We start from the raw sequence: 22,014 nt of genomic DNA, 5'->3' as shown, positions 1-22,014 counted from the left end.
TCAATTTCTGTATTTAATATTGTGACATGATAAAACTCAATGAAATACACTGTATGTATTTAGAGGCACTGACATATTAAAACATGCATAAAGGCTTATTTTTATGATGTAAAATATTTTGAGATGTTTATTGTTACATTTATAGAAAAAATCATTTTATATTGATCTTACCACACATGCAATGCGATAAAAACTTGTGTGTGAAATATATGTGCAGGTAACTGACAATTTGTGAACACACTCAAAAACCAAACATTTCTTCTATCAGCGAACAGTGGTAGGTTATAAATCATTCATATACTTTTTATTTTGCTACACTGAGTGAGCCTGTGACTTTAACACAGGTTTTTTTCAGACAGTGTGGTGCTGTTTAAAATGAGATCTCAGCAAATGGGTGAGGTTTGCACTACCTCCAGTCTCACGGTCACCCTACTTCATCTTTTCGACTGTGCAATGTCATCCGATGTCCCCAAAAAGCCGTTTCAGTGACCGTTACCGTGGGCTTCAATCATTTGGGAAGGTCTGAAAAACAAATCCACTGAAGAGTCAAAGTCACTCCAAACGTCATACCAGCAATTGCACTCAGTAAAATCACATGCTGGGTCACTGTATTGAGTATGTTCAGATTTTTTTGAGCACAACAAAAGCAAGCTATGTTTTTTCACAGACTTCACTTTTCCTTTAATAAGCTCTCCTGAAGTTATGTTTGGTAGAAGAACCATGCTTAATTTTGTCCTCTTGTACATACCGCTCAGACCAGTTTTCATTTTAATGCTTTGCTGTGAGAATTTGAATGTAAAGATAATGTTCTCCAGCAATATTTTCCATGCAAAAAAAACAACAAAATTTAGTGATTCCAGACAAATTGGTACAGAATTGTTTAACTACATATTGTATTTATATATTATCATTCTTGTTGATTACCCTGCAAAGACTGACAGAGAAATCCTGGCTAGCAATGAACCAACTTATTTTTCCATCTCTGTATACATCGAATCCAGCACAGATTAGTGGATGTTCTTAAGAATGTAGTGTCTGGAGACCTTCCCCTCCCTAATATCCTTCACCACGGGTGCCAACACACTAAAATCCAAGTCTGGGTGACATTTACAATCTCAGAATGAAGACCAAGGTGCATTCTGACAGGTTCTGTCACACTAACAGACTACGTTGCATTACCTCCAGGCGTAGAGGGATCTGAAGCAGAGGAAGGGGCAGAATGCAAGACCACCTCTACTGGGGCAGCATGGAGTTCATCCTCTACAGGCGACATCAAGGGTTGCATTTCCATTGTATCTGGTAGAGGCTGGTCAGCAATGGAGACCCCTAAAGGTTGGACCCCGTTACTGGCTGGGTATTCCTCAGCAGCCTGGCCGCCTTTCTCCAATGCCCCCTCTGTCTTGTTTTGTTTGCCAGACTGCTTCAGCAGGTGCTTGCGATAGGCATTCTGGATGACCCCGGCTGCCACTTCCTCCTGCTTGTGCTTTAGTGTGGTGGTGACGGGCTCATGCGAGACCTTGGATGGATATTTCACCCTGAAGCTCTCCTCCATGCTCTCCTTCAAGGCATCCATCTCCCCTGAGTCACCAAAGACCTCTGAGGCCAGGGCAACCAGGATGTCCAGGCAGTGGACCTTGTCCCCAGGAGCAATTGGAAGGTCCATGGCAATCAATTTGGCTGTGTTAGGTTTGGGAATCCTCAGAGGAGCTTGCAGACTATCGCAGAGGTCTGAGAGTTGGCTGTAGTCTACATACTGGGAGGCTTCAGGGTCAAACCTCTCCCAGGTCTCATAGAACATCTCCATGTCCTCCTCACACAGGTGTTCCGTGCTCACTGTGGCGGCCACACTGAAGCTCTCCAAGATGATGGCAATGAACATGTTGACCACAATAAGCATGGAAATAATGATGTAGCTGCAGGTGAATGTGATGCCTAGAGGAGGGTTGGCGCAGTTCCCCATGACATCACTGCCAGGATTGAATGCATCTGGGTCGCAGTCCGGGGGGGTATTCAGGAGAGGAAGGAGAATCCCATCCCAGCCAGCCAAAGTGGTGATCTGAAACATGCAGAGCATGCTGCTGCCGAACGTCTCAAAGTTAAACATGTCATCAATGCCGGCCATTTTTCCGACATACGCAAAGTTCCACATGCCGAAGACGGAGTAAACAAACATGATGATGAAGAGGAGCAGGCCGAGGTTGAAGAGGGCAGGAAGTGACATCCTCAGAGAAGACAGCAGATTTCGGATGCCTCCTCTCGCGTAGCGGACAAGAGGCAGAACACGGAAAAAGGAAGGTGAAACAAAGTACCTCTCCAGGAAGTCTGCCAGAAAGAGCCCTTGAACGAAAAATAAACATCATTTTAAAACACCAACATCAAATCCATCAAATCTGACATCAGCACTTTCATTCGATTTTTGTTTTAGTGGCTGTGCTGCTTTCTGCAGTGAGATAGTGATAGATGCACAAATGAGATGTAGTTCACCTAATATACTCCTGAACCCATCCACATATTCTTAAAAAAGTGTATATTTTTGTATTTTTTACTTCATAAAAAATTTACTGAACATCTGAGCTGCCTCACAGCTTCTTGAACAATATACAGATAGTTCATTTTCAGCACACCCCCTCTGAATGTGTTTTGGTAAGTATGACACATGCGTGACATCAGTAATCTGACCCACCAATGCAATCCTAAATCTGCCTTTATGATGCTTCTGATCACAATTGAGAGCAACCTTGCTAGCTAGTAAAATACAGAGTGAAAAGGCAGATATTCAGCCACTGGTAACATGTTTAGGATAGTGTACAATGTCACACAAAAGAAGAAGAATGGGGGAAAAAAATCACAGCTTCCTACAACTTAAGCTATCCATCAGGTACCTGTCTGCAGCACCATCAGTTAAGATACATCATGACTTGAAACCAGTAAAAAGACATCTTCTGTCCTAGACGTTAAGCGACTGTTTCTGCTACAGAGCTGGAATTTTCTTGACTGGATTGAATTAATGAAATCCCTTGAGGATATGAAAGGAGAGACAATCCACAATGTTTGTTTTTTTTTCATTCTCATTTAATCATTACTATTATTGTTAGTAGTAGTTGTAGTACTAATGTACTACTAGTAGTAGTAAAAGTAGCTATAATACTAATGACCTTACATTTAAAATGTTTTTGTCACTTTTTGATGTCTGAGATTAATGTATTGTTCGTTAGGGCTGACTTAGTGTCAGCTGCTTTTTCCAGGAAAGAGTTAACCTGTTTGATGCTTCTGCTGTACAGCTCCTCAGTGAACGTGCGCCCATGTAGTTAACCAGAGGCCCATATGAAACACTGTTAATGGCCCCAACACTGGCTTTCACCTGATTTTCCTGTCATACATTTACAAGAGTAGCATGCATTGCAGCTGAATTATACTGACTGCATCAGAAATTTGTAGTATTGGAAATTTGCTTACCCACTATGAAGAATAAGACCACTATAAATTCAAAAACATTCCATCCAATGGTGAAGTAATGCTTTCGGAGTGCAAAAATCTTGAGGAGACACTCGAGAGTGAAGAAGGCAATGAAGCCCAGGTGAATGAAGTGGAGGATCTCCTCCGCCTCAATGCTTTGGTCGTCCCTCTCCAACATCAAGGACAGCGCGTAAAGGCAGGTCATCACCATGATGAAGATGTCGAAGGCGGGCTTTGTGACCAAGTTGAAAGCAAAGCCTTGGACTCGGTTCTTCAGCAACAGGTGAAATCAAGGAATCGATGAGGGCAGGCAAAGGAAGCACGCAGACAAAGGGGAAGTATGGTCAGCTCTGTGCCCACAGAATGGGAGCTGGAGTTTGAATTCGATTACTGTAACTGCTGAGGTTTTATGTGGATGTGATTACGTACTGAAGGTCTGGGAATGGACTTCTGCTTCTTAGATATCTCTTTCTGCATGCAAATCCTCTGTCCCTCTGTCATGAATATGTTCCCAAAGTAAAGAGGCAGAGAAAATTATTGTTGACGTACATTTTGGTGAACTGTGTTACATTTCATAATAAGACAACCTATATCTTATATTGACTTATGTAGTAAAGTTCATCAAAATTTGTTCATAAGAGGAAAAAGACAAAAGGTGGTTACCTTCAGACCATCATATACAGTGCCAGTAAAAAGTTAATGGGATTAAGATAATGGGAAACATGCATTCAAAGACATTTTTATCTAAAGACTTGAATGCTTGTATGCTTGAAATTTGTTTCTTAGACAAATATAAATAGTGATTTTGATGCGTAGCTATGAATTTCATTCTGGAAAAAAAAGTTAATTTTTAAAAAAATATTTCTGGAGAATCTAAAATATCAGATAGTTTAGATTTGTTCAACACTTTTTGGTCACTGCATAATTTCAGTTGCATTATTCCATAGTTTTGATGTCTTTACTATTATTCTAACATGTGGAAAGAAATAAAAATAAAGAAAAACTCTTCTATGAGTAGGTGTGTCCTAACTTTTAACTGGTACTGTATGGCAACAGATGTTACTATTTTAATAGCTTCTTACCTCACCATTTACAGTGATCATGTCTGAGAAGGTATATGGTTGTGTTTTAGGGCACTGTGCAGCATGGATACAAAAGACTAGCTTGAAAAATCATTGTTTTCATTGTGCCCACTATACAATTACTCCACATACCATTGCTCCCTGAAAATCAGACCTCTTGGATATTCTGCTGAGGTGCCCCTCTGTTGATCAATGGGCCTTAGTTTCATAATCTGTCTTGTCTAAAATGGGGATTGCTGTGTACTGGGTTCATTTCCTTAAAGGTCAAAGGCTGATTTTGAGGGAACATTCTAAGACGCGTCAAGAAGTGGCTTCTCACCATCCTGACATTTTAGATGAAATCTGTACTTCTGCCTTTTCCAGAGAACACTGGTATCAAGTTTCCCCAATAAACAGATTATTCAGTAAATGTGTTTCTTAGAGAATTTGTTCCACCTAAAATCATTGCTGTTGGCATGCCTTGTGCCAATGGTTCATGGATGGAAAATAATTAATTAACTTAATTAATTACCTTAGTTAATTTACTCGGGGTATCACTAGCAGCTACAGTTCCCCATGAAGAGCACACCAGTATTTCTCCAATAAGCAGATTACTCAATAAATATGATTCTCAGGGAAACATTCATCAGGAACAGGTCTTCAAATACGAATACAAGATGTATGTAATGTGTAACATTAAGCTTTTGATGTTCAGTAGATTTCCCTAGAATGATACATTTAGAAATTCTGTCTTATTGTGGAGGGAGAACAGCATAAGGAACACTCTGCTGGATGAGCTGGTACTTATCTTTGCCTTTTGCTGACTGTAGTTGTCGATAAGGACACCAATGAAGAGACTGAAGGAGAAGAAGGATCCAAAGATGATGAAGATGACGAAGTACAGATACATGTACACATTATCCTCATATAAAGGCTGGTCCTCCACCTGGGTTGGTCCAAAGGACCAAAAGACAAACACAAGGTCAGGTTCACACAAGAAAATGGGGTATTATTTATAATACAAATACATATTATATTAAATGCATAATGTTCCGATAACTCCATCTAAATAGACAAAAAAACAATGATCAAATCATGGTTGATCAAGTGACCACAACTTGTCATCAGTCCATTTTTCATTTTTAAAGGGACTAAGGTAGCGGACAACAAAAGCCATTTGAAGATGAACACAAGAGCAGCACACAGCATGACCACCAATAAATGTTTCTGATCATGCAGATGCTGAATAGAGAAATGTAGTACCATTCGAGCATCCACAGCTGCGTACATGACATCCAACCAGCCTTTAAACGTTGCCTGAGTGAACAAATAAAAACAAAGGATTAAGGATAAGAATAATCAAAGGGTGAGGATTCTGCACCATCAGTCTCCAATAGGCATTCGCCATGATCTTACCACTTGCAGTAGGGCGAGGTAGCCATTAGCCATGCTGTCAAAGTTGACCTTTACGTTGACCCAGCGCACCTCAGTGTAGTTCATCATTATTAACTCCATGCAGTCTGATTTGTTGTTGACCTCATCAATGTGGAAACGCTCCTCAGCAGTGGTGTTGAAGCAGTAGTAGTACTTCCCGGCAAACATGAAAACGCCGCAGATGTCGAAGAAAAGCCAGAAAGCGAGTACCACCAGTAGTACACTGAAGATGGATGGGGTAGCCCGCCACAGCGTGGTAAGCACCACCTGTTCCACAAACAGACACATACACACACACACACACACATACGCCCGCACAGAGCATCAGAGCAATCAAGAGTGCTGAGAGTCATTGCAGGGCATTTGCCTCTGCCTCAACCAGTTTCACCTTCAAGCATCTGTCTGTGTATCACCCAACTGATCATACAGCCATCTCCACTCAGAGTCAGAAGTAGCTGGACACAGCACAGCACAAAATCATATGAGACACCTGGTCACTTACCTTTGTCCCTTCAAATATGGACAGAAGTCTTAGGGGTCTCAGCGCCCTCAGTGTCCCCAGCCCAGTGTAGCCCAGCATGTGAACAGACAAGCTGATTACAGAACCCTGGGACAAGATTTGAGTGAAGATGCAGTTCAGCCAGCACAGGTCTGGACACCATATTATTGCAGTTTGGATTTAGGGTTGACTGACAGGGGGCAGTATTGCACACCCATATCAGAGTCCCATTCATGAACAAATTCCAGAAGAAGAATGACATCAATGATGTCTCGTCTTTGGAAAACCCAGGGCAGCATTAGTAGTGTTTGTTCTTAAAACAAAATTAGAATAAACAAAATGCTCACATGTTCTGTCATGAAATTGCACAAAATGTACAGTATATTATGAATAATTAAGCAATATCCTACAGGTCTTCATCAGCTGCATTACATGACCATTTAATTGTAATGTAATTTAATGCTTTCATATAATTTAATGGTGGTTAATGGTGTTATTGAGTCCAAGATTCAGTCAAGTTAGATTAAAGAAACGACCTTGCATTTACACAAAATCAGCAATCAACAGTCAAAGAACAGCATCCTAACTTTCAGCTGTTCCTGTTTTTCCCTTATGTTTGATAATTCATATTTGTTCACATCTGGGATCTCTGTAACAGTTTATAATTATTTCTATGACAACTATTTAGTTTAGTACTGTACTGTGAAGATGCAGAGAGAGGACAAACAATTGTGCAGTACAAATATAATAGAATGTTGACCTTTGCTTACATATTTTAACGTGAAATGTAATGACAAAGTAATGGCCTACATTCACAATGAGGAATTCCAGCCAGCACCAAGGATCGGTGAAGTAGGTCTTCAAACCATATCCCATCCATTTCAGGAGCATCTCAACAATAAACACATAAGCAAAGACTTGATCTGCATATTCCAGGAAGATTTTCATGACCCTGCGATGCTCAAGGTTTATGTCCTCAAAGGCCTGTGAAGGTATGAGCAAAAAAGATTTCAAAAGAAAAAAACCTGAGTGTGGTTTAAAATTACTCTGAGGACACAACAAAATCTATTGACATCAATCCATCAATCAGCTGTCAGTCACATTGTGTTCAGCATAATGCCTTTCAGAATGGATTCCAACAGAGTATTTGTGCAGGGCACAAATATGTAATTGCAAAAAAAAGACCACTGCACAAAACTAATTCTAGCCTGACAAAATATAGCTGGGGGACTACCAAAGGTGAATGCACAAAATGAACAGAATAATACAGAACAGAGTGAGTGAATGTAAACTGGGGGAGAGAGAGGCAGAGCAAGAAAACTGACTGGTAACATTTCAACCAACATGTGGACATTTGGACAGACAGCATAAAACCAGTTCATTAACTAAATGCAATTGACATGATAATAAACAAATCAATAAAGTGGGCTACAGAAGCCGTTTCAAGATGAATTCTGTTAGCAGAACAAGAGGATGTTAGTTCAAAATTAGTTCAAGATACACTGCACACTGACTCAGGGAACTGTTTTTACTCAAGGGTGTTTTAAGTGCATTGAATGGCTTACCCATATCCATCATGGAAGCAGAGACCCTTACAGTGCTCAAGAAGAGGTCTGACACAGTGCTGGTTACAGTTTAGACAAAATGACCAGCCGAGCTTGGCTGAATGCCCTGTCCTCCTTCTTAAACTGCATGTGTTCAATCATAGTTCACCTTGAGAAGGCTCGGGAAATGCTTTTCAATCCACTGCCATTGTTCTCAATGTCGCAGTGAGGCTGCACGTCGAAGGCTGGGACAAGGCATTGCAGCTGTGTGTTGTGCTACGGTACTACATTATTCTAGTACTAGTGCTACTCTACTAGTGCTTCATCGTACTGATAATTGTGTGCGGTGGCACACTCACCAGAGCAATGCTGCTGAGCAAAACCACGACAAAGATGAAAGCTTCGAAGCTCATGTGATTCACAATGGCGTAGCAGGACCTCCTGATGTTCCACCACATCTTCCCACTGCCCTGAGTGATGTCCACCCTCAGGCACGGGCAGCGCTTTGAGCAGGCTGCAGTGGGCACAGGTCAGCAGTGCACAATACATGTTTGGCTTCTGTACTTCTGTCCGAGCTTTTAAGGCTAAGCACATTCCTGCCTGGATTCCCATCCAGCTAAACTCAAAGGTGTAGTTGATCCACACATGTTTTAGGGACCTGAGCATGCTCATATATCTACATAGACACTATGGAATGCAGCAGGAAGGCTGCAGCTCTGATGGTGTGCCTATGGAGAGCCAACAGCTCCTTTGTTGAGTCCATGGATGAATTTAGAGAGAGCCTAATGCCACCATGGTGAGCCTGTGGAGAGCACGCTGCTCCTTTGGTGAGTCTGCAGAAAGCTAACAGCTCCAAGGGTGAGTCTACAGAGAGCCTCAGGTTACCATGGTGAGCCTATGGATGGCGTACTGTTCGTACAGTGAGTCTGCAGAAAGCCTACTGCTTCAAGGGTGGGTCTACAGGGAGCCGACAGGAGTTTATGTTGAGTCACTCTATCTCCGTGGCCTCTTTGGGGCTCAGTACCTTCAATGAAGCAGTCTGGAGGGTCCCGCTGCTTTGGGTCTCCTTCTACCCCAGCCTGCTCATCCCCTCTGGGCTTGCAGTCCGCAGTGCTGCAGCACGAGTCAGCCACCACACCCTGCTGAGGGTGGGGGGGGGGGCGAGAATTGGAGAACCACTTTATCGCTTTCAACTTTCACTACACAATCTATTGCAAGGTTAAAATGATTCTGTTGGTTGGAAAAAGTAATCTTGAAACATCTACCATTGTAATATTTGTGAATCCATTCAACGGCAAACATGTAACCAAAACTGTGCAGGCACATGCATTCTTTCGACCAAAATCTGTGCCACTTAATCAAGTAATGGTTTAGCTTGAGCACCACCATGATAAAACCATGGTATGATGGATCCACGGTTACACAGGCATAAAATGCAAAAAAGGCACAAAATCAAATATTTTTAGGCATGTGTGAATCAACGAGCTGTACTGTGTGAGAAATTGTGATGTGCTGTTCTCCTCTTTCATGGTCTGCTCCATATCGCATCGTCTTCACCTCAGCTACAAGGCCAGTCATGGCATCCAGTGAGCGCTTAATTACCACCATTTTTTTTACAATATACGAAATGTTTGTAAATTTTCCTACAATGTGCACACAAAGAGTATGTAGATTTGATTAATAAAAAATCAAAACTTACTTTTTTGCCATCATGGATTTCATACGTGTTGGAATTCTCTCCCAGCACCCCCCTGATCACCCTGACAATATGACCTTTGACCCAGACAATGCCCCTGGTGATCCTGCCAATGGCGATCTGCAGGTTGTTAATTTCGCCGCCCTTGTCAATCGCAGCCATGTTGTCCCCAGTAAATGAGGTCAGCAGCAAGGCTATGAGGAGATTCAGAAGCTACAGAGAGAAGGCAAAGAGGCTTGTGAAATTATTGGAAGTCTGTGGTTTCTGCTTATCTAAAACCCAACTGTTGATAAAGACTAAACCACAATCTTGATTCACTAGGGCATCTAAAGGGCATGAGGGGAAATATTGTAATATCATAACTTCAAATTTCACAGAATCAGCACATGACTAAATTTATGTGGCCCTGGAATAAAATCTAACAAAAGGGTTTCCACATCCAAACTGAAATTTATTTGGGGTCCTAAATCCTGATAGCTTTAAAAAAATTTCTGAGCTAGTTAACTGAAAGGCATCTTCTTCTTTATTTTATCAGGTTTGTAATACATCGTGCAACCTTGTTGTTTCGTTAACACATTGGTAGCTTATTGTTGGCCGTAGAGTGTATTTGACTGTGACAGAGTTCAGTATAAATTTGTCAACTTGTGATGTTTCCTAAAGGTTTTGTGGATTCAGATAGCACTTTTTCTGCGCCATTCAATCTCTTAGATGTTCTATTTAAACTTCACAACCTTATGGAACTGATCTACTCATGCATAATATTATGCTGTAATTAAATGTCAAATGCATTGAGTTTTGCCACAAACCTCAAAGACTGTCATTCTATGCCTCGATCATACAGCTCCGCACTGTCATTGATACAAATGCAGTCGTGATTTTAAAATGAATTTCAAATGCTTTAAAAATTTCTTGATGCCCTCTGCCAATATAGAGCAATTCATTTAGATTAGCTGTTTGCGGTTGTTCCAGCTTATTAACTTGCCTGCATTTCCTTCTAATGTAATGCTAATAGTAACATCACAGACATAAAAATCACCTCAAGCATCCCAAATAGCACTTTCCCCCAGTTTCATCGCATCAGAGTAATTGAGCCACAGCCAGACTAAACCAGGAAGTTAACAGTAGTGGTGCGGTGTAGTGGTAAGGACCAGGGCTTGTGGCCCTAAGGTTATCTTTCTGATTCATTGTTGGGATAATGATGACTGGCAACACATATTATCTCAGCAAGTATTCAGCTGTATAAATACACATTGCTCTAGAGGAGACTGTAAATACATCTCATGAGAGACCTCTTGAGAGGTTTATGGTCTATTAAAAATAGTAAGCCTGACACTGTGCACCTATGGGTGTAAATGGGAAGAATAATAATTCAGAGCCTCTCCGGTTAAAAAAGCACAGTAAATTTTGGTTTCCCTGATGTCTGCTGTCTCAGTTTGGACCACTTACCAGCAGGTTGCCAATGAACAAAATGGTGATGAAGACGGTGATGCACAGGGGCTGCCCGGCCACCTCCATGCAGTCCCACAGGGTCTCGATCCACTCCCCGCACAGGATACGGAAGACCAGCATGAAGGAGTGGAAGAAGTCGGCCGCATGCCAGCGTGGCAGCTCGCAGTCCTGAGCGATGTGGCAGACTCTGTCCCTGTAACTCCCGCTGAACAGCTGCATGACCACCATGGAGGACACAAAGACGACGAGGACCAGGAGCAGAGTCAGGTGGCGCACGGCGACCACCGCGTTGCGGATGATCTTGAGCAGCATGTTGAAGAGGGGCCAGAACCTGGCCAGCATGAAGATACGCAGCTGCCAAAAACACACAGCAGATAGTCAGCTTGTAGCAAACTCATAGACTCCCCAGACATAGCAACCCCTGCAGTGTACAGAAGAAGGACATTAAAGACATCAGAGAGCATACCTCAGGATGCAGTACGTCCACTTTTCTGTGTGTTACAGCTTTCACCATCTGTGAGATGCTTTTGTGCATCCCCATCCCTCAGAGCAATAGCAAGTAATAGATGCCGATAGTCTTTCATTCACAAATTCATTTGTTATCTGAATGATAGGTCATTATTTATTCATTCATTTATTCAGTCATGAGCAATGCTGCTACATACAAGTTCGTAATAGTGCATTCTGTGATCTCGGTGTTTGGTTTCTTTTGGAACCTACTCTTCATTCTGACTGGTGACTTTCCAACTTTGCGGTGACTTTCCCCCATCCAAACAATCAGGACGATATTAGACAAAGAAAATTACATACGGGGCAGGCCCTAGCATTGCTGGTGCCCTAGGCAAGATTTTTGCATTTTTAAAAAAGACCTTCTTTTGTTTTTTTTTTTCTTGTTAAGCGCAACTGGTCAATAAACAATTGAAAAAATATATGTTATAAAGATTATTATCAAAAAGAGAACTTAGACATATTAACTTTTAAATGTTGTAATTTCTAAATTTAAATTTGAAACAGCTAGCATGCTGCCCAGCTGCCTTGGTTAATTTTCAGACTTGATATGCCTCTTGTGCATTTTCATCTTTCTCTGGACAGCTTTGACATGCTCCCTGCTGTAATGTACTTTTCCTATCTAGGCCTTGGATAACTTTGCTGAGGTAGCTTGCTAACTAGTAGGCAAAATTTGTCATGTAGCTCAATTCTAAGCTTAACTGTTGTAAGGTGAAAATCAAAACTGATCCTGGACCAGTGGCTAAAAGTAACTTCACCCCAGGCTTGCAATCATCAAGTCCTCATTTTTTCTGGCTTACTGTTTACTTCTCACCAGATATGCTAACCCTGCCTACATATCACAAGATATGTCTGCATACTCTAGGAACTCAAGGCACCACTTGATGATATGGCTTCAAAATTGCTATGTACTGTAAACTTTTCAAAAGAGTTGGGAGGTTTGTAACATCCCAGAAGTAACTCGAACCTTTTGAACTTCACTGGTGAGAAAAGGGTAAACAAAAAAGGAAAGATGTCAAGCCTGTTGTGAGAAGGAGGAGTTTGGCCTTACCACACTCAGGCCCTCAAAGTCTGCCAGCATCAGCTCTAACAGGCTCAGCAAAACCACTATGCTGTCGAAAATGTTCCAGCCATCCTGGAAGTAGTAGTATGGGTCCATGGCGATGATTCTGAGGACCACCACAGCAGTCAGGATCCCAACGAAAACCTAGAGGAGGAAATGAAGAGGGCTGAATTAGAATAAAATACATTCATAAAACCATACAGAGGCAATTGATGTCTATGTGTCACAAACATGTTTGAATGCGGTAGTTCTGGTGATACCTGAGTCTTTGTAACTTAACTTGACATTGGCACCATGAGAGACTGTCTTTCAGTGAAAAGCAGTTGACCCCTTACCAGGTTTCCAATGGACAGCATTTGCTCAAACTCCGCTGTCATTGGATAGTGCTCCATAGCCATGAATATGGTGTTCACGATGATGACGATGGTGATGCCCAAGTCGACAAACGGATCCATCACCACGAAGTGCACCCACTTTTTAAAGGTGACCCACTGCGGACAACAGTTCCATTTCAGGAACACACTGGCAAACTTGTACCACCCTTGAAGACATGGCCTTGGAAGGTCCTCTGTGAAAATGGTAGTGTCACTTAGAGGTCACAGCACAGACAAACAAAACATGTTAACATTTTATTTGACTTGCTAGCTACCTTGCCGTGGTGACTGAAGGGTGAATAGCTAACATCTTCTGGAGCATTATCCATGATAGAATTTAGAAAATGGAAAATGCAAATAGCTATTAATGTGTATCTACCAAAAAAAGACAAAACAGTTTCTTTAGATCGTTAGGTATGCTTTATTATAATCGATGGACTTTTGTAATTTTTTTTGTTCCCTGGATAAGAGCGTCAGCCAAGTGACAAAGTGTAAATGATGCACAATGACTCTCAAGCATTTAACAGTATTTTTAATGATCCAGGTCAGCCATTTTGTGCCCAAATACAGCAAATACAAATGTGATCTAAGCTTACCCAGTGCCTCATATATTGGCCTTAATTGGTTTAAAGGTGTCTGTAATACTTTATCATCTCTGTGACTTTATGAGATGTAGTCATGGCTTGGCTTAGTTTCTCTTGGCCTCATTATATACCCTTGCCTTGTTAGTTGCTCTGTATAAGAACATCTGCTAGATTACAAGATGTAAATATAAGGCCCTTGTGTGTCTGCTGGAGAAACTGCACTTGTTTCACCAGTGTTGTGTTGCACATTGTAAAGTTACCTTCCACAGCATTGCTGATGATGATTAGAGACTCTGTTGTACAGACCTGGTTTGTCCTGGTCAAGCGCGCTGGGCCCTGATCCATTGGACTCCTCCTCCTTTTTCTTCTGCCTCTCTACACACTGCAGTGTCACAGCACAGGAAGTGGACAAGAGTCAGACCTGGATGCATGCATGCTGTTACGATTCCATTGAATTCTTCACTCTCACCATAGTACCATTGAATTTCTCACTTTCTGACCCGGAATTAAATAACGGCCTGCTTTTTGCCATTGCTCAAGTCCACGTCTGGCAGAGTCAGCTAACCTTTGCCTCCCGTTTCTTCAGCTCCTGTAGAATCTTCCGGTGCTCCCTCTCCTTCTGCTTGGCCTCCGCTACGGCGGCTTCGTTCTGCTCTGCATAGGCAGCGACCACTGCGGCCAGGATGAGGCCGACGAGGCAGAGGGAGCCCAGGAAGAGAGCGACCGCGTAGAAGATCACAGAGGACACCCCTGAGGAGCGTACTGTCTGCAACAAGAGGGATGGGGAGAGACGGCTGGGAGCTGAGTGGTGTGTTGATGACTGGCAGTGTAGTATAGTGGGTAGGAGCAGGACTTGTAACCGAAAGGCTGCCGGTTTGATTCTCCATGGGGGTACTGCTGCTGTTCCCTTGGGCAAGGTACTTAACCCACAGCTGCCTCAGTAAATATCCAGCATAAATCCAGTATAAATGGATAACCAGGACAGATGGATAAACTTGTAAAAAAAAAAAACTGTAACTGATGTAAGTTGCTCTGGATAAGAGCGTCTGCTAAATGCCAATAATGTAATGTAATGATAGACAGGTACACAAGTAAACACTTCCACCCCTTCTGGGGAGTGAGAATGCCCTGCTTCAGAAGCAAAGCTTTAGTTCCAGAATTAAGTCAAAAAAGTCTAAAAGCTCTCCAGCTTAAGCTCATGCAATACTGAGCCATATCTCTGTTTTTAAACCAGCACAGAGGGTTACTCATGTGGGACCAGTGAATGACACATCTATCAGACTTTCCATTGTAGCTCAGAAAAACAGTGTCAGAGTGGACTTGTTTTTAGAAAAAACATATGCTTCTTCCAAAATTTCTCAGGAACCTGGTGAAAGAGGTAAATAACGATCAAGTAAAACAATACCCCTGTGCCTATACAAATCTCGAAAAAGAAGTGAACAAATATACATAATCATTTCCAATAAATCCCCTTAAAATGGGAGCTACAGTATATATCAAGATGTGGACATGTTGTCCCTTCAGAGGTGACATGCCATGCAGGAAAGATGTGTGCATGTGATGGTGCTGAACATGTGGGAGTGAGCAAGTACCAGCTGGAACAGGTTCTCCCAGAAGTCCCTTGTCATGAGGCGGAAGACGGACAGGAAGGCCCAGCCAAAGGTGTCGTAGCTTGTGTAGCCGTAATTTGGGTTGAACGGCGTCCTCAGACATGTATATCCCTCTGGGCAACGTCTGTCAACAGGGCAACAGTGAATGATTAACAATTCTCCCTGCCCACCTTCCCCCATTTCCCAAAACACTTTGGCTGTGTCCCAGCACGAAGTTAGCTGCCTTAGAAGGCAGCATTTGAAGGGAGCATTTTCACTGTTTTCACAATTTTGCACACTTGCCCTTGGTAGGCATGTACCAAACCGAAGTCATCATAAAATGCATCCTTCTAAGGTGCCTTATTTCAGTTAAATTTGAAGGCAGCATCCAATGTATCCTTAGCCAGGTAGGGTATCCCATAAGTCTTTGTGATTACTTCAGGCTTGTCAACTTCCATTAAATTAATGGCGGCTGAAAACACCACAGCAGTAGATGTGGTGGTAGCAGAGGAGCTCATTATGAATGTCTGTGTACAGTGAACTCAATAATTTGTTGCAGTTACATCTAAAAAAATACATTGTAATTATGTAATACACTGGAATAATGTACATAATGTTTTAAAGCCTCAGAGAGCTTTCCGTGAACTAGCTAGCTAGCTTGCTAGTAATCACATTACTTTCCAATAGAACAAGCTAGCTATCTAGCTAACGTAGCGGTAGTTTGGTTTCCATCAAACAAAGGTGAAGTCTTTTACAGCTACAGAAATACTTAACATGATAATCTGATTAAATTGAAAAATGTAACTGATCTAGTGGCTAGTTATTTAATTACATGAACGTTAAACTAATTTTCCCTCCAGGGACGCCAACAATCTATGACGTCTTTACTGTAGTTTTTGTAGGAAATGGACTTACCCAGCATCAGAGCTGTTTCCACAAAGAAGTGAATCTAGCTGGCCAGGCAAAAAGTAGTGGTTTTCTAGAGAATGAGAAGCAGACAACATAAAGTACATGGTTAGAATCTAAAGCTCACTCCTACCAATGGCTGGGTCCTTAACCTTTTGTTCCATTTTGGGTCGAGTTGTGTACATTTCTTTTGAGTAATGTCTTCTTTCTTTCCCTATTCATTACACACTCTCTCTCTCATACACACACACACACACACACACACACACACACACACACACACACACACACACGCACACACACATACACACAAACACACACACGCACACAGACAGACACAGATACGAAGGTAGGACTCCCACTTTTTCCCATCACCGTTTCATTTCTTGTTACCTACAATAAGTGAGAATAAGAGTGAGGATGAGTTTGTAACATGAGTGCTATGTTTACTTGACACATGAAAAGAAAAAGATCTCTATTCAATCTAACTACAGTTTGCAATGCAGTTATAGTCAATATTCAAGATCCTTTCTGCCATTTCTCACACAAAACTGAGTTTGGTGGTCACTGATGCAAGAATAATGTTTTGTAGAAAATCAAGAAACATCCTTTCCAAAATCCAAAGACAGAACAAAATTTAAAGACAAAGTGCATTGCAGTTATCTCTAACACACACACACATACACACACTCTAACACATAAACACTCTCTCTCAAACACACACACACACACACTCTCTCTATAACACACACACACACACACACTCTTTCTCAAACACACACACACACATACACACACTTGATCTCTGACACACACACACATTCACAGACAGACACAGACACGAAGGTGGAACTCCCACTTTTTCCCATCACTGTTTCATTTCTTGTTACCTACGATAAGTGAGGATGAGAGTGAGGGTGAGTTTATAACGACTGCTATGCTTACTTGACACATGAAATGGAAAGGCCTCTTTCTGCCATTTCTCACGCAGTTATGTTGATTAGAGACCAGACTGTCACTTTATCACCACACTGACACAGCCAGCATCAACACTCTCCCTTGCATCTTAATCACTGCTCCACAAAAGCCTGGAGTTACCTAAATCCCTAATGTATTCAGAGTAGTTGAAAGAGCTGTTGCCAGGGGAGTCAAAGGCCGCAGTGTCATTGAAGTCAAGCACAATGGAGGAAGCTGGCAGGTGGACACATCGCTGGCGGAGTGTGCCCATGAACAACTGCATGCCAAGGATGGCGAGGAAGCAGAGGCCGAGCACGGTGAGGATCACTGTGGACGCCAGCTTCCTCACCGACTGGATCAGCGCCGTGGCCCTTGGACCTAAAGGGGGACAAGGAAAGGGTCACTCCGACCATATGTAACCTGGTTAAATTCAGACATCCTGTAACAGTGGCTAGTAAACCGCACCATAGTAACAACACAAGGACTCCAATGGGTAGCAGTGTTTAAGGAGTGCTTAAGGAGTTGTTGGACTTGAGGTGGAGCAGTGCTGTTGTACCTTTGAGCAAAGGTGCTTGATGTGAACTGCTTCAGTAAGTATCCAGCTGTATAAATGGACACGCTGCACAAATGTGAGCTATGTCAATTTCCCTGAATAAGAGCTTCTCCTCGGTAAATGAGTAATGCAAGAAACTACAGATTGGGGCTTGGCATGAGGACACATGAAAAAAACTACCCTTCTGTCACATAACATGCACATTCCATTGCACATTTTTTCCACCTTGTGAAGCAGGTGTGTGTGTGTGTGTGTGTCTGTGTGTGTGTGTGTGTGTGTGTACATGCGTGTACGTGTGTGTGTGTGCATACGTATGCCTGTGTGTGTCTGTGTGTGTGCGTGTGTGAATGCACGTGCATGTGTGTGTGTCTGTGTGTGCGCACACGCGCACATGGCTGTGTGTGCATGCACATTTCATCTCATCACAGTTTTTGAGTGGTACGCACCGGGACACAGTGGGATTATTTTCATCATTCGAACCATAAAGAGAGGCGCGCCAAGGCTGATAAACTCACTGAGGACCCTGCGGACACAGACAGAAGCAGTGCAACAAGTCAGTGGAATGTCTGACCTCATGTGCTATCAATCTTTCCCCGGTCTTTTCCTCCCCACATTACCTGTGGGCGAATATCCCTCTCTTAACCAAATGGCAGTTCTGTTTGCACACTGGGGGGGGGGGTTACTGGGTTTGACAAAGGTCTGATAAAGAAGGAGTTGGAGACATCTTGACCTTTGACCCAAAGTACTCATTGTCTCCATACCCCTGTTTCTGAATGACCATATACCAGTGCTTCCCAGACCTCATCCTGTGCTAGTCTTCATTCCAGCTGAGGTCTCACATATACTATATGAACAAAAGTATTTGGCCACACCTGTTTTTCAGGGTTTGGCCTACGCCCCTTATCTCCAGTGAAGGGCAATCTTAATGCTTCAGCATTCCAACTTTGTGGCAACAGTTTGGGGAAGGCCCTTTTCTATTCCAACATGACTGCGCCCCAGTGCACAAAGCAAGGACTATAAAGACATGGTTTGATGAGTTCGGTGTGGAAGAACTTGACTGGCCTGCACAGAGCCCTGACCCCATTGAGCACCTTTGGGATGAACTGGAACAGAGATTGCGAGCCAGGCTTTCTTGTCCAACATCAGTGCCTGACCTCATAAATGCTCTACAGAATGAATGGGCACAAATTCCCACAGAAACACTCCAAATTCTTGTGGAAAGCCTTCCAAGAAGAGTGGAAGCTGTTATAGCTGCAAAACTCCATATTAATACTATGTTATTATTAATACTCCATATTAATACTATGTTATTATTATGTTATTATATTAATACTATTAATACATATCCAGTATGTATTTGAATAAAATGTCATTACAGTCCCTGTTGTTGTAATGGTCAGGTGTCCAAATACTTTTTTCTGTATAATGTATTATAGGTTTGAGCTGTTAGCTCAGTTTATTTGAATAAATGCATATATTTATTGAGGCTGTCAACATTAGCTCAGTAACACAGGAGATTACTTTCAAATAGACAGTTCAGATAGACTTGTTTTTTAATGCAAATTAAGTATTTTGACCTTTCTGCACACTTATAGCTAAGCAAAAAGAATCGCCAAGCAATGCTGGTCATAGGGTAGTTACACAGATCATGATGTTGAAAAAATTTAACTGGATTTTGAAGGGCTTTTTCTGTAATATCATTTGTAGATTCTGTCAAACAGTGTTTCAGTATCACTACATCAAGTAGACTGGTACTAACGTCTTGTGTTATACTCAGAATACAAATAAATAAAGTTGTTCTAACTATAGGTCAGTCTACTTGGGGATTTTTCAGAACAAGTACCAATGTTTCTTCAGACACTAGACCTCTAATTTATGATGTTGACATTGCAAGATTAATCACATTTTATTTTTAGTTATTTAATAGCCCTAATATTTAGTTTTATTTCTGTGTTTAATTTTACATAAATTAAATCTGTGTCTGTTTCTAAAGTCTGTGAATGCAGTATGGTGTTACAGATGTGTTTGTACAAATATAAAAAGGGAGAGTTTTTTTTTCAAAGTATTTTTGTGAATATCTAGCTCTTGAACAAATTTGTTATATCTGTTCTAATTAACATATTTCCAACAACCAATATCTATAACAAAGAATTGACCGCAGATATTTAAATGAATTCAGGCAGAGACTAGTGCATGTTTAACAGCTAAATCAAGCCTAGTGAATGTGGAGCTCATCTGGATTGAATACCATTATACATAGTAAGTAACCAGGACCAGAACTGAGCCTGTGTCTTGGTTTAAGACTGTCATGCGCCATGAAGATTGAGGGCTTCTATCTCACATGGAGCAGGCCACACTGTGGAGATGAACTGTGAAACGTCCATGCTTTGGCTCCCTGGTCATGTGACCGGCCATCACTGAACCTCTATACTCACGCGAAGACGAGCACCAGGACGTCCAGCCAGTTCCATGGGTCTCGAAGGAAAGTAAAAGGGCCAATGCAGAAGCCCCTGGCCAGCACTTTGACCAACGCCTCAAAGGCATATATAGCAGTGAAAACATAACTGAAACAAGAACAAAAAAGGAGGCACTGTACGTGTGATGTCTTGAATTAACATGTTGTCGAGTTACTGACTTGTTATAGCGCCATCTTCTGGCTGAAACGAATATTACTCCTAGCCCATAGTCTGCAACTGTATGACTTTGTTATGTCAGTTGAGCCAGTGATAAGCCAGGTTTGCATGTGGTGAAACCAACAGTTTGTCATTGAATTGTAGCCATGTGTCTTCTGTTTTAAGTGATGTCACAGCTAAATGGACAATGACCTATGTCATCTCAGTTACCAGTACAATGGGTGATGGTGCGTTCCTAATGTTAAGCAGAACCTATACAGTATTTAAGGAACTCTGGAGTCAAAGTAGCAAAATAGCAACTCACTCTGCCTGATGAATGACTGGCATGAACACAGAGTTCAAAAGAATAGCTATTATGATGAACTTGCGAAAAAATGTGATGCAGAGTTAAGGAACACTTTACATTTACAAGATACATCAAGACGACGTGTGAGAGAATCATTCAACAATCACTGACACGTGACAGGATGGAAAAGATCATGGCAGCATGTTTGAATAAAAGTGTCTCTATGTCAAGATGTAGAAGACAGCAGTAAAACACCAACCATTAAAAGAAGGTGGATTACATCATAAAGAGGAGAGCTGGTATGGCGTATGATGCAACATGACCAATACAGGAATGATTAGGGCAAAACTCTACCTGCACAATGTCCATCATGAAACAAACTGCAGCATTTAGATCGGAAAAGGATATGAATGTAGAAGAAGTTTGATGGCTCCTCTCCTAACAATACTGAAGGGACTGAGAATGTAGCAGGCAGGTTCTGCATTAAACCTGAAGATTGTGTTCCCTCGGGTGATGACATTGAAGGTCTGGAGGATGAGACAGAGAGAGAGAGAGAGAGAGAGAAAGAGAGAGAGAGAGAGAGAAAGAGAGATATAGACATGTTAAGCATCATGTCTCAACTTGCCTCCAAAGCTGGTTTATAAGAGAAAGCACGGTGTTGACCCCTGGCAAGATCTGTTGTCCACAGAGTATTTTTTTTGCCAGAGTATGATGGTCCAGCTTTGATTGCTATGGTGGGGTCAACTGTCTCTACAAAAGAATCTCCTGTTCAAATTCAGGTAACAAACAGGTAGCAGTGTGGTGCAGTGATAATCTGGGACTCTGCAGACCTCCTCAGCTTTGACTGTTGTGAGTAAACAATTCACACATACACTATATGGACAAAAGTATTCAAATTCACACAAACTTGATGGTGAGGTGAGTATAGGTGAAAGTTTGCAAACTGTGTGCTGTATCCCAGAAACCTCCTTCCTTTTCCCAAAAGCCTGAAAAGGTGAGTCTGACTGTTCCTGTTTTAAAATGGTGATTTAAACTGAAATTGAGACAAAAACCTATTTGCAGATAGCACTTGCTGGTAACCATATTAACTGTGATACAACTACATTATTGCATGTCATTGCACATTAATAACACTGTAATTGCTCTTTATAGAGCTGAACAAGTTAGTCACCTATTGTGAATAATTATGTGGCAACAGTATGCCATTACACAGCAGCTACATTCTAATTGTTAGTTACAATGTATCTACAGTAACTGAAGGTAAATTGTAACTAATTTATTTCATAAAGAACAAAAATATTGTTGCCCTTACAATACAGTAATATGTGATGAAATGTAAAATAAAAAGGATTTTGACCAATACATTAAAACGTAGACCAGATCATAAAAATAATACTGCACACAGTGGCTTAAAACTTCAGTA

General features: G+C 41.7%; 1 protein-coding gene across 1 annotated transcript in view; it reads right to left on the bottom strand.

The window, feature by feature from the left end:
* Window positions 1-22,014, bottom strand: part of LOC118782659 (sodium channel protein type 4 subunit alpha-like) — a 30,504-nt gene continuing 8,490 nt past the window's right edge. Inside the window, exons 3-26 of the mRNA XM_036536081.1 lie at window positions 21,000-21,118; window positions 20,610-20,681; window positions 20,108-20,236; window positions 18,119-18,195; window positions 17,261-17,497; window positions 16,172-16,235; window positions 15,260-15,401; window positions 14,233-14,433; window positions 13,974-14,049; window positions 13,045-13,277; window positions 12,698-12,853; window positions 11,137-11,493; window positions 9,694-9,903; window positions 9,019-9,136; window positions 8,354-8,508; window positions 7,261-7,434; window positions 6,454-6,558; window positions 5,934-6,218; window positions 5,781-5,834; window positions 5,326-5,463; window positions 3,886-3,972; window positions 3,457-3,727; window positions 1,180-2,337; window positions 1-522 (exon numbers count right to left, since the gene is read on the bottom strand). Of these exons, the coding sequence (XP_036391974.1) occupies window positions 509-522; window positions 1,180-2,337; window positions 3,457-3,727; window positions 3,886-3,972; window positions 5,326-5,463; window positions 5,781-5,834; window positions 5,934-6,218; window positions 6,454-6,558; window positions 7,261-7,434; window positions 8,354-8,508; window positions 9,019-9,136; window positions 9,694-9,903; window positions 11,137-11,493; window positions 12,698-12,853; window positions 13,045-13,277; window positions 13,974-14,049; window positions 14,233-14,433; window positions 15,260-15,401; window positions 16,172-16,235; window positions 17,261-17,497; window positions 18,119-18,195; window positions 20,108-20,236; window positions 20,610-20,681; window positions 21,000-21,118 (4,632 nt within the window). The 3' untranslated portion in view covers window positions 1-508. The remainder of the gene's footprint in view (window positions 523-1,179; window positions 2,338-3,456; window positions 3,728-3,885; window positions 3,973-5,325; window positions 5,464-5,780; window positions 5,835-5,933; window positions 6,219-6,453; window positions 6,559-7,260; window positions 7,435-8,353; window positions 8,509-9,018; window positions 9,137-9,693; window positions 9,904-11,136; window positions 11,494-12,697; window positions 12,854-13,044; window positions 13,278-13,973; window positions 14,050-14,232; window positions 14,434-15,259; window positions 15,402-16,171; window positions 16,236-17,260; window positions 17,498-18,118; window positions 18,196-20,107; window positions 20,237-20,609; window positions 20,682-20,999; window positions 21,119-22,014) is intronic.

The sequence above is a fragment of the Megalops cyprinoides genome, chromosome 1 (assembly GCF_013368585.1).
Source record: "Megalops cyprinoides isolate fMegCyp1 chromosome 1, fMegCyp1.pri, whole genome shotgun sequence".
Taxonomy (NCBI): Eukaryota; Metazoa; Chordata; class Actinopteri; order Elopiformes; family Megalopidae; genus Megalops; species Megalops cyprinoides.
This window is presented reverse-complemented; position numbering and strand designations above follow the sequence as displayed.